Here is a 13,101-nt window from a genome sequence, read left to right on the forward strand (position 1 = left end):
TTCCCTTAAAAACGATTTTAATAAGCAGGTTGCAAATAAAGAAAAAACAAAGAAAAAACATATTTTGTTCACCATTGTATTAACATAGGGTAAATAGATCCACACACAAAAAAAATCTAATTTTAAAACAGGTTTCCTTTTTGAGAAGAGAAGAAAAGTTCATTGATGGGTAGACCTATCTTTTAGGCCAGTTACGACGGACTCCTCTGCAAGATGAATAAAGAAAACCGACACAGTGATATTAGTGGAACAATCAAAACTTGAATTGTGATAAGCATAGAAAATGCATATGCACGTCACAATGGTAAAATGTAAACTGGAGACACCCGCCATTTTCTAGCTAGCAAAAGTAGAAGTGATTGTTAACTGTAAACAATTTTAGGTGGCTAGCTAAGCACCATGCCTACCTGTGGCTAAGCAATTAACTTATTTACTGTTAATTAGCCACAGCAAATATCTTTGCGAGCAAGTGCGATGGTGTCTCCAAAACAGCAAACATGAATCTTGTTACCTTTCGGATTTTCCACCAAAAAAGGACATACTTCGGTTTCCAGCACAGGCATTCGATTTTTGTGCTTTTGCATTTTTCTACAGAAAACAAAAGGAATGTTCGCTTGATATTACAATAGCCATGAGAACGGTTACTTTTCCACAAATATCCTGCCAGCGTTAAAGGTAGACTTAGCAAGATGACGTTGAATGCACAATGTACACACAGTGGGTCAATTTGGCAAATGTAATAATTAGAACTTGATGTTAATAATACCTTTTTCCTGGGTTCATGGCCTTGTCTGTCTGGATCAAACTGTTTACCATCATTTCCTTTGGCCCCTAGAACATCACAAAATTATTTATTTCACCACATACAATGAGAAAGGAAGGTCATGTGTGGAGATACAAAATAATCTCATCAACCAACTACAAATATCATGACCAAAGTCAGATAGAACGTAAACAAATACATGTGGTTGCGTACCAGCAAAGACTTTGAAATCTGACTGGCTGTAGTCATACGGTTTGAAAACTAGAGGTGGTGTAGAGTCCTCGTTTTTCTTCTCAGCAGCTTTCATAAGTTTCTTGTTAGGTTTTGGGGTCGACTCTCCCGTCTCACTGGCAACCCTCTCCCTTTTCGTTCCTCCTGGTTTTATAGATTCCTGATGGAAATGTAAACAATGTAATGAGAACTTGCCTGCACAGAATTGAAAATGTTTTCTTATAGCTCTGAAGAAATGTGAAAACTACTCACTGAAGCTTGCTGGCGCACAGTCGCAACATTCTGAAGTGATTCCTGGTAGCTCTGCTTGACCTTCTTCCTTTCCTCTGTAGGACAAGAAATCTCACAATATTCACAAAGAATGGTTTGAAATAATATTAGAAAGTTAATTTGAATCAAGTCAAGTACACCACACCTGCTACCGCCTTTGCCTCTTCCTTCGCTTTCTTTTTGGCCTCTACCTCCTTCTGCTGCTGTTCCACACTCTGCAGCTTCCATCTATTACTGATCTGTTGAAACATAGTGCATAATAAACACAAGCAGGACAAATGAAGTTCGACCTTCAAGATAATATTGACCATCTTCGAGTTCAGACTTCAGTGGCATCATTTCTGCCACAATCATTGTTATGTACAAATATTAATGAATGAAATACCTCATATATTTTCGTAGAGGGGTCGAACTTAGCATTTTTGGAGATATGGATGTCGTTTGACGGTAGATACTAAAAACAAGAGGATGCATTATAGCAACACAAACAAAACACATAATTGGTTAACCAAGCATTACCAGGTCAATGCATCTTACCATTCGGAAAGGGTTCTGAAAAGACTCGACAACCCTGCATGCTTTCTGTTGAGCCACTGTGAGGTGACCAGGGTCTTTGACTGTGTCCTCCTTCAAAAGAAGCACAAAACACACAAGTCACCAACTAAGATCATTACAGTCACATTTCAAACAGTCTTATAACACACAACAAATCTGAGAGGTGTACTGTAGTGTACCATTCATTCATGGGCCAAAACACAAACAGACATCAGATAGTTCTTACCTCAAACAATGCGATTTTCGCCGAAACTACTAGACCCATCATTTTATGCATGTCAACCTCCTCTCCCTGCTCCTCGTCAGAAAAGAGTGCCCCCTTTTTGGTTGAGAGTTCTGAAAGTAGACGCAAAGTACATTTTCATTTGTTTAATTGACTATAGCCAAGGACAACATGATTAATGTTAACAATGGACTTAAGATAAATCTTACCATTTGGGGTACAGCTGGGGATATCACTTTCAGAGACTCTGGATGTATCATGAGGACCAAAAAGAGGAATTTCTGGCTGCAAAAAGAACCAATGGATGGCACTTCAAATATAGGGAGTTTTGCTCATAAATGACCTGTGAAAATGTATAACCAAGTGGATGTGGTATCAATTAATTAGTTTTACAAACCTTTTTTATGGGTGTGAGTGCTTTCTTCTTGTCAGCCACAATTTCAGCCTATATACACACACACGGAAAACATTGATTAAAGTGAAATGGTATAAAACGCAGGGGGCAAACTACATGCCCTCCATGACACCTACAGCACCCGATGTCACAGGGTGGCCAAAAAGTTAATCAAGGACAACAACCACCCGAGCCACTGCTTGTTCACATCGCTACCACCCAGAAGGCGAGGTCAGTAGAGGTGCATCAAAGCTGGGACCGAGAGACAGAAAAACAGCTTCTATATCAAGGCCATCAGACTGTTATAACAGCCATCACTAACTCAGAGAGGCTGCTACCTACTTTGAGACCCAATCACTGGCCACTTTAATAAATGGATCACTAGTCACTTTAAACAATGCCACTTTAAATAATGTTCACATAGCTTACATTACTCATATCACATGTATATACTGTATTTTATACCATCTATTGCACCTTGCCTAAGCCGCTCGGCCATCCCTCATCCATATATTTATATGTACATGTTCTTATTCCATCCCTTTAGATGTGTGTATTAGGTAGTTGTTGGGGAATTGTTAATTACTTGTTAGATATTACCGCACTGTCGGAACTAGAAGCACAAACACTCGCTTTAACACCTGCTAACATCATGTGCATGTTCCCAGAAAAATCTGATTTGAGTACCTTTAGTTACTTATTTGACACTAACAGAATCAAGTCACCCAAACCAAGATGTCAGGCTGGTTAGCAAGGTTGTCATCATTGAAAATAGATAATACTCAATTAATTCAGGTAGTTGATTGAGGTTAAATGTAGTAAACAATCAACACTGCCCCCAGGCATGTCTCACCTTGAGAAGGGGCATCTCCCTGGCCTGCTGCACCAAAATGTGGAGCTCGTTGATCTGCTGCCGCACCAATGGGGGGACAGGGTTACAGCAAGCGATGATGCCTTGAGGCTCTCTGGTAGAAAAAAAAACAGATGGGGATTGTTTAGCGTGGTATTAATGTTTGTGTGTGCATGCGCACAGGTGTGTGTTTTTTGGGGGGGACAGGCATCTCTCAACTTACTTGGGCAGGATGTCAGAGATCTTAATCATCATATGATTGGGCAGGACATATCTGAAACACATGGCAAACAAGTTTAAAAGTCATATACTTAACAAAAACCCTTGCCATTTTCATTATTTCTATCTCAGTTTGAGATGAATCAGGTTATTTTACATCTCAAGCAGTGTGAGGTGCTTTCTGGGGAAAGAGGGTAGCAAATTTAAAAACAGTTGTATGTAGCAGACAGTATAAAGCTGTCTTTCATAGACCAACTTCACAATCCAAACCAAATACTCTTGAGCATCAGGATCCTAAGCGAGCAAACGGCAAATGGGTCAATAGGCAAGACCCTCCCTACCCAGTGCTCTCATCCTCCTGTCTGGCCAGCTTGTCCCTCCAGCCGTACAGCAGTCGGAAGGCAGTTAGCTGCTGCGTGTTGAACGCCTTCTTCTGCTTCCTCAGCAGGTCCATGTAGGAGTCATCGGTGAAGAGCGGCTTCATGTATTTCTGCAGAGGGGTTTTCGTTGTTAGTGTCTGAACAAGTTAACAAGGGAATTAGGCCTAGGTGGTGCGGTAATGTTCAGTCGCGCTATTCAGCTCGAGAAGCGTACCTTCAATGAGATGTCTTTGCTTTTGTGCCAGACCATCTGCAACAGGGCAGGCTGCCCGTTGCCCACTTCCCAAAGGTCCACCCTCAGCCGATCGTAGACATAGAGGAGGTAGTGGGTATCTGCCCGGGCATACTGAAACATCTCATCTGGCAAAGGCCTAGGGAAAATCAAAAGCAATTCTAATCATATTTTGCTCCCAGGCCAACATGAACAGCTTTAAGTGAAAACTATTTAGTACACATTCATGAACAATCAGAGCACACATGAACATCTACAACATCAAAGTGCATAATATAGGATTAGCGAAATGACATTACCGTATTCTCCAGTCTGCCAGTTGGTAGCGTTTGTCAGAGTCCACGTTGCAGAACAGCTTAAGCAAGTGGTCAAGCGAGTGCCTGCCCAGGTTAAGGGTACGTGACGCCTGGTGGGTGTCAAACATGTTGACAATGTAAAGGCCCAAATCCTTTTGCAGCCACTCAATATCAGAGTCGGCACCATGGAAAACCTGCGAAAGTCATATAAACCTACATTGGTGACTCAAATTCTAGGCTATACTGAAGTTTCTGTAAACTGAAATGCTAAGCCTGCTACCATTGCCATTATTGGGCATTGTGCTGTGAAATCCAAAATGTGCCTAGACAACCAGGCAATGACCTTGACGATGGCGGGATCCGTGAAAGCCTCATTGAGTATGTACAGCTCACTACGCAGCTCCAAGGTGTCTATAATGAAGTCTTCATCCCGTGTTGAAATCTGCATCAGGCAGGTGATGCCCAAAAAACTTCTGTAGGAGTGGTGCTAAGAGAGAAGATACACATGATTCAACAGAAAATCCTGGTTGGGTAGGACAGATTAGAGGTCATAAAAGGCTAAAACTAGCAAGCGTTCATTTTCCCCATCTTTAAAGCTTAGTTATTTGAGGTACAATGTAATTGTCTCAGGCAGAGGAACATGTGTAAAACCCTCAATTGTACCTCCAGATCTACTGCAAACTCTGACGTCTTGGTCAGTTTCTCGTTTACTGCCACCAGATCCTCCAGATTGTCAATGAATGAGCACTTTGTCTCAGCAAGTGGTTTGTACATCTGAAAAATCAAAAACACTGAAATTGAAGTCTGGCATCAATTGAGAAAATGTATCACACAAAGATAAAAAAACAAGCATTTGCTTAATCGTGCCAGAGGCGAACTTGACTAATATTAGCTTTCAATAAAGATATCCAGCAATGTCAAGGTCAACAAAGTGTCAGGCGTCATGGTCAAAATGCTTCATGACCGTGTCAAAGTGTATTTAGCTATTCAAAAATAAAAGTGACACCGGATAGACTTGAGGTCTCAGGCATGATAATGCACATTTTTGTTTGTAGTAAAGTAGCCCAATGTTGCAGGTTTTGCTGAATATATTATTGCAATCTGCAATTTTCAAGTGAAAATATTGGACTTTATTATTTTCTATATACTTTCATGGTTGTTTTTAATTGACTCTCCCCTTTAACTGCCCCTAATACAAACTAGACACCTTTCGGCGAAATTCACCGTTTTGAATCCAAAATAGTTTGAGCGTGGGGGGCTTTGGATGACTACTGGCTGTATGCGAACGAGTGATGCACGTTTGGAGCAATAGTGGATGTATCTAAGGCTCAGCCAATCGTTCCCATAACAACATGCAGCACGCGACTGAAGAGAGAAAAGACAACCAATTTGCTAGTTACAGCATCCGCGCGCGCTCTGGAAAGAGGCGTGGTTAATTTACAGCAGCGCGTCCCCTGAACGATAACGAAGAGGTAGATGAGAAGCCTGACTACGGAGACGGGGGTGAGAAGGTGATGAAGTGTACTTAATGAGCTGTAACCGAAAACTGGCATTTGGAAAGTTTGAGGTGAGGGAGAAAGTGTGGTGGAACAAGTATTGTTAGCATTGTTAAGTATCTTGCTAGCTGGATCGAATTATCCGTTATAGCTTGCCAGAGAAATGTTGAGCAACATTAGCCAACTGAACTGATGAAATAATTTAGTTTATGGTGTGAAAATAAAGTTAGACAGCTAACGTTAGCGAGCTAATGTTACAACATCAGATGAACCAACGTTAGTAACCTAACCAATTCGCTCTAGTATTAACTGGTAACGTTATACGACTCCTTGCCGTTCCTCAAGTTAGAACGCGTTAGTTGCTTACTGGACCCTGGCAATCTGAAATGTTAACTAGCTGACGAACTAACTACTATCTGTGAACTAATGTTTTCCCTTTACAGTACAGTAAGTTCATTTTCAGAATGAGAGAATTAAGTGAAAATGAGGCGTTGCTTGTTAAATAGTTAAGTGTAGCTGGAGCTGGGCCTGACTTAAGCTGGATGCCACTATAGAGGTGAAAGGATAACCACACACTTTCCCTCTTTCTCAATACAGTGGATAAAAAGGGGTATGGCAGGTGTACTCTCTGCCTGAAGGAGATCAATTATGTCAACAACGGGTATCATGCTCTGCTGGCACATTACTCTTTCTGCCTGTGGACATCTGTTCTACAATGTAATAATGTGCAGTAGCCCAAAGATATTGCTTTTGTTGTTTTGAACTTGACTAACAGTTGTGAGTGAGGGGGGATTATTACATTTTTTACTCAGTGAACTTTATCTTTGCACACATGTAGCCTTGTGCACTTGATCGATGTCTACTATAGTGGCCACTATAATAGAGCAAAAATAGAATGCCTGTTTGTTTTATTCTATTTCTACTTAAGATGTCTCCCCCCCAAGTGCAATATTTAGATGTGTGTGGTCACAAGCGTTCTATTATAAAAGGCTCATGGCTAACAGCAAAATCAGTGTTTTGTTTTTTCTTAAAACTTGAGTCATTCGCAATAAACTCCAGGCAACAAATAATTGGAATGCTTTCTTTACATTTTTTTTGCTGTGAGTTAGGTTTACATTAACCACATTATTTTAGACTGATCATGTAGATCATATTCTTTGTTTAATTAGTTAAAACCTGCATTTCCCCCTAGAAGGGAGTTTTTGCATGTACCAGTGCAAAAAAAAGAAAAGTAACCTTTTTGGGCCCTCACCAGTTTGCATCCCTGCTAATAGAGTCCATCAAGTTTGCCAACACAACAGTGGTGGGCCTGATAGCCGACGAGACAGGGAGCAGGTGACAGCACTTGCAGTGGAAAATGACATCTCCCTCAATGTCAGCAAAACCAATGTGATCATGGACTACCGGACACAGGAGGGGACACCCCCATCTCCATCAACAGGTTGCAGTAGAGGGGCAGAAGATTCAAGTTCCTTGGCATACACATCACAGAGGACCTGACATGGACCAATCACACACAGACAGTGGTGAAGGCACAACAGCGCCTCTTCAACTTCAGGCAACTGAAAAATCTTGGCATGGGACCTCAGATCCTCAAGAAGTTCTACAGCTGCACCAATGAGCATCTTGACCGACTACATCACTGCCTGGTAGGGAGGGAAACTGCACTGCACACAACCGCAAGGCTCTACAGAGGGCGGTGAGGATGGCTCAATACATCACCGGGGGCAGGCTTCCTGCCCTCCAGGACATTTATAGCATCCGGTGTCTGAGGAAGGCCCGGAAGATCAAGGACTTCAGTCACTCGAGCCATGGACTGTTAACTCTTACCATCTGACCAACAGGCTCTGAGACAGCTTCTACCACCAGGCCATCAGACAGCTAACATAAGCTGTCTACCTGCTCAGACCTGCACCTTAGAGACTATTTGCACTGACTCTCCACACCAGCACACAACCAAAGTCAACGCTGCTGTTCTATTTTATACTATTTATTCAACTGCGCGACCAAAACACTATCCATTTTATATTTGTATACAGTCATACTTGTCATAGCACATTAATTTGTACTGTATATACTATTGTGCACATATCAGTTATAATACTATGTATATACCTTATAATTACTAGTAATTCTTTATTTGACCATTGTATATGATTGATATTGTACTGCAATGTTGAGCTAGCACAAAAGCACTTTACTGTACTTTTATATCTGCAGTGAACTGTGTATGAGACTAACACAATTAGATTTTGAGTCCATTAAGAGTCAACTTGAGCAAAGTGAGGTGTATAATCATTGATCTACAAATACTATTCCCTGCTAAATAATAGGTTTTGTGCGATCAAGATTCACAGAGCCTCTCCTGACTCAGGCAATCCCCACACCAAACACACACACGCACAACCAGACATTGATTGGAGACATCTTGTGTAAATAACATTTCCTCTCGACTTTTTACCTGCAGCGACACTAGCAAGATAATGCTTGAAATACCGGGAAAAGCAGTGTCTAATTTTAAATCGCCCAAAACGCAGGATCCTAGTTATGACGCTATACCTCAGTGTTAACCAAACAATTTACCTGGGGTTCAGGCTTGGACAGAAGATTCTCGGGTAACGCAAGGTGATCCAGTTCGTATTGGTATGGGTGAGCGAACCTATGGAGGAAAAATTATAGCAATGTCAGATGGGATGTTATCACATTTCAACCTTGGAACAAGAGAGTAAACTGACTCAGAATGTCTTACATGTCTTCTACATGCTCCTGAGTTCTCTGCTGGTGAATGAAATCAGCCAGGGCGGCAGGGACATCCAAATCCTCTGGTCTCTCTTTGCGAATGTGTTTGTTGGTAAAATCTACGACAGCAAAGGCGGAATCAATGGAAGTCTTCATTGCATGTACAATTTATTTAATTGGTACTTTTTAGTAAATCATTTTGTATTTTTGGCAACTACATGGAACACAATGATACATAGTTTAGTTATCTTATGAACCCTTAAGAGGCCAAAATAGTTGTGATCATATTGGGTAATACAATGCTGATGTGTCATTTCTAAATACCATGAAAGTGTTGGCACAAAAATAAGTTACAACTGAATTTATTTGAAATTATGGCAAACGCGACTTACATGAAGGAAGTGGTTTTCTTGCATTGGGCTTGACGATGATCTTGGGAGTAAACGGTGTGTTGCTATTGTCAACTTTTTCCCGGAATTTCAACTGAGGTCTGGTGACGTTTTTGGCTTGGAGGAGTCGGAATGTCTCTGAACTACGTCCAGAACCAGAGTCACCCCCCTGTTCAATAAAGACAAAAAAACAATCAATAATACTACCATAGAAGAGGAACATTCCAAACCATGTTAGAAACATTACCTTTTTGTTAGATGTGGACATTTTATCTCCTCTTCCTACCGCCAAAAGGACAACCAGTAAAGTAGACTAGCTTTCAAAAGTTCGGGGTCACTTATAAATGTCCTTGTTTTTTAAAGAAAAGCAATTTTTTTTGTCCATTTAAAATAACATAATTGATCAGAAATACAATGGTGTAGACATTGTTAATGTTGTAAATGACTATTGTAGCTGGACACGGACGATTTTGAATGGAATATCTACTTAGGCGTACAGATGCCCATTATCAGCAACCATCACTCCTGTGTTCCAATGGCACGTTGTGTTAGCTAATCCAAGTTTATCAGTTTAAAAGGCTAATTGATCATTTGAAAACCCCTTTGAAATTATGTTAGCTCAGCTAAAAACTGAGGCCTCTTTCGCAAACTAGACACCAATGTACTTGTCCTCTTACTCAGTTGTGCACCGGGGCCTCGCACTCCTCTTTCTATTCTGGTTAGAGCCAGTTTGCGCTGTTCTATGAAGGGAGTAGTACACAGCGTTGTACAAGATCTTCAGTTTCTTGGCAATTTCTCACATGTAATAGCCCTCATTTCTCAGAACAAGAATAGACTGACTAGTTTCTGAAGAAAGTTCTTTGTTTCTGGCCATTTTGAGCCTGTAATCGAACCCACAAATGCTGATGCTCCAGATACTCAACTAGTCTAAGGCGGCCAGTTTTATTGCTTCTTTAATTAAAACAGTTTTCAGCTGTGCTAACATAATTGCAAAAGGGTTTTCTTTTGGGTTGTGCCATGGCAGAGATTTTTGGGCTATACTCGGCCTTGTCTTCGGACGGTAAGTTGGTGGTTGTAGACATCCCTCTAGTGGTGTGGGGGCTGTGCTTTGGCAAAGTGGGTGGGGTTATATCCTGCCTGTTTGGCCCTGTCCGGGGGTATCATCGGATGGGGCCACAGTGTCTTCTGATCCCTCCTGTCTCAGCCTCCAGTATTTATGCTGCAGTAGTTTATGTGTCGGGGGGCTAGGTTCAGTCTGTTACATCTGGAGTATTCTCTTGTCTTATCCGGTGTCCTGTGTGAATTTAAATATGCTCTCTCTAATTCTCTTTCTTTCTCTCGGAGGACCTGAGCCCTAGGACCATGCCTCGGGACTACCTGGCATGATGACTCCTTGCTGTCCCCAGTCCACGCTGCTGCTCCAGTTTCAACTGTTCTGCCTGCGGCTACGGAACCCTGACCTGTTCACCGGACGTGCTTGTTGCACCCTCGACAACTACTATGATTTATTATTTGACCATGCTGGTCATTTATGAACATTTTAACATCTTGACCATGTTCTGTTATAATATCCACCCGGCACAGCCAGAAGAGGACTGGCCACCCCTCATAGCCTGGTTCCTCTAGGTTTCTTCCTAGGTTTTTGGCCTTTCTAGGGAGTTTTTCCTAGGGAGTTTTTCCTAGCCACCGTGCTTCTTTCACATGCATTGCTTGCTGTTTGGGGTTTTAGGCTGGGTTTCTGTACAGCACTTTCAGATTTCAGCTGATATACGAAGGCCTATATAAATAAATTTGATTTGATTTTTGATTTAATGATCAACTAGACTTTTAAAATGATAAACTTGGATTAGCTAACACAATGTGCCATTAGAACACAGGAGTGATGGTTGCTGATAAATGTAGATATACCATTAAAAATAAAATCTGCCGTTTCCAACTACAATAGTCATTTACAAAATGAATCTCTACACTATCTGATCAATTTGATGTTATTTTAATGGACAAAAATGTGGTTCTCTTTCAAAAACAAGGACATTTCTAAGTTACCCCAAACTTTTGAACGGCAGTGTACGTTGAAATATTTTTTTCAATGTTCTATCTGGTAGAGATTATTGCGTCTTTTTTACAGCGACTTCTTTCAGACTGATATCCATGGAGTAACCATGATAACAGTCGTGATGTTTAGACAATAGTTCTGACAGGTTTGTAATTTTGTGGCCCCTGTCCCAAGAAGCTTTGTTTCTGCACCTTACGATTCCAACTGGATACGACGATCTTAGGGGGCTGAAAACCTGCGGGCATGACAGGTTGCTGGCTCCTGTTGACTCCGGCAGCATCATCAAGCAGAATACCCTGAAAATCAATAAAAAAAGCGTTGACTTCAGAATAATTCCCAAAATAATGGGGAATTATAAAAGTTATTAGTTCAGAACATGCTGCCACTTTGGTATACATACCACTTTCTCAAGAATTACATCATTGGCGTCAACCACCAAGTCAAATCTTTCCTCCAACCCTGTCAGTTTGTTGCGGTCTCTCATGTGAGCTCTGCAGCCATGGTGGTGCATTATCTGACTCATACTGACCATGGGAATAAAAAGACAAACATGTTGGGAAGATGGTGCATGAGTGACTTTTATGCCAACCATTTTTCTTGGCAGCAATGTCAAACTGTTTACATCCAGTACTACTTTACCAGTATGTACATGTGGCCCGACCACAGCTAAGGGCCGTTTTCTTATGTACACAGACCGTAGCCATGGTATATTGGCCATATACCACAAATACCCAGGGTGCCTTATTGCTATTATAAACTGGTTACCAAAGTAATTGGAGCAGTAAAAAAAAAAATTATTCATACCCGTGGAATATGGTCTGACATACCATGACTGTCAGCCAATCAGCATTCCGGGCTGCTGATGTGAAGACGGCCCATAATAATGACTGGAGTAAATGGAATGGTATCAAACGTATGGAAACCATGAGTTCGATACCATTTCATGAATTCCATTCAAGTCATTACTATGATCCCACCCTCCCCAATTATGGCACCACCAAGCTCCTGTGAAATAAAGCAATGCATTATGTGGTTACAAATTATTACTCACCAATGCAACAGTCCATCTCCTTGAGTTTCACAGAATTCTTGAAATCCCGGGAAGCTGCGATATAAATCATATTCATCCCCTACTTGCGGTAGACTGGCAGATGCCTTGGTAGCTGCCACGACAGTGCCCAGTCCATACTATAGAAGAGAAGGGGTAAGGCTTACTCAAAGTTAAAATTACCTTTATGCATAATGCAGCTAGCTAGCGTCACCAAAGATGGATATACTGACAAGATACAAGGTTAAATGCTACTAGCCTCATACCATGAATAGCAATCTCAGACAACTCCGAAAGTGTTTTTTCTCAAAGTTTCCGAGATGTCACGTGTCCTACTTAAAGCAGTACTCTCTTAACTACTTAAGCATTACGAAACTTATATTCGAGCAAATAAACAAACCTCACGTAGAAAATGAGTGATACATTTTTTGTTGTTGACCCAATGTGACATTCTCATTGACCTCCATACAAAATATCGTTGCTTTGTCGAAACAACGAAAACCACCTACTGGTGGCTGGAGGGAGAGTTGGGCCTCTGGTATTACTGTGCGAGGATTCTCGCTAGCTAGGTAGCGAGAAGTAGAACCTGGCGTTACCATCCTGAACACCCGAGACAAAGCTCTTGCTTATGTTGTGCATAAATTATTTGGTTAGAATCCATGTTAAAGCATTAGTTAGGCTTGCTAACGTTACTACTATTACGACATATAGCTAGTTAGCTGGTCCACGTTTTACACGCTGCAGACACAGTACAGCTCGTTAGCCAGCTCACTACCTTCACAAATGCATCCACATCCTTGAAACCGGGATAAAACTCGTTGTCCACACCAGCTGGGTCTTCGTTAAGAGATTGATTATTATTTTGTTTGTTACTGTTTGAAGAATCCATCTCTAATTTCTGTACATGCGAGTGGCAGGAAGCAACCACTCTTGGTTTTTCTTCTTCACCGTTGGATTTTA

The 13,101-nt window shown here is 41.3% G+C and overlaps 1 protein-coding gene across 1 annotated transcript; it reads right to left on the minus strand.

The window, feature by feature from the left end:
- Nucleotides 1-13,101, minus strand: exosc10 (exosome component 10). The gene is made up of 25 exons (XM_029719445.1): nt 12,917-13,101; nt 12,145-12,281; nt 11,494-11,617; nt 11,285-11,389; nt 9,041-9,206; nt 8,659-8,767; nt 8,493-8,568; nt 5,077-5,187; nt 4,757-4,900; nt 4,417-4,607; nt 4,100-4,256; nt 3,847-3,995; nt 3,510-3,560; nt 3,290-3,401; nt 2,440-2,487; nt 2,252-2,327; nt 2,046-2,155; nt 1,802-1,891; nt 1,650-1,718; nt 1,410-1,503; nt 1,247-1,320; nt 977-1,154; nt 767-831; nt 512-588; nt 1-206 (listed from the first exon to the last, which is right to left on the minus strand). Exons 1-25 carry the CDS (start codon nt 13,028-13,030, stop codon nt 176-178), a joined length of 2,658 nt encoding a protein of 885 aa, XP_029575305.1. The 5' UTR covers nt 13,031-13,101; the 3' UTR covers nt 1-175.

This window comes from Salmo trutta, chromosome 28 (assembly GCF_901001165.1).
Source record: "Salmo trutta chromosome 28, fSalTru1.1, whole genome shotgun sequence".
Taxonomy (NCBI): domain Eukaryota; kingdom Metazoa; phylum Chordata; class Actinopteri; order Salmoniformes; family Salmonidae; genus Salmo; species Salmo trutta.

Excerpts from the sequence above, each read along its gene's own strand:
- exosc10 (XM_029719445.1), bottom strand. The coding sequence starts at position 13,030 with ATGGATTCTTCAAACAGTAACAAACAAAATAATAATCAATCTCTTAAC. Across the intron at positions 11,618-12,144 it reads GGAGATGGACTGTTGCATTG|TATGAGTCAGATAATGCACC; the intron begins GTGAGTAATAAT and ends TCCCATGGTCAG. Across the intron at positions 1,719-1,801 it reads TTCAGAACCCTTTCCGAATG|TATCTACCGTCAAACGACAT; the intron begins GTAAGATGCATT and ends TCTTGTTTTTAG.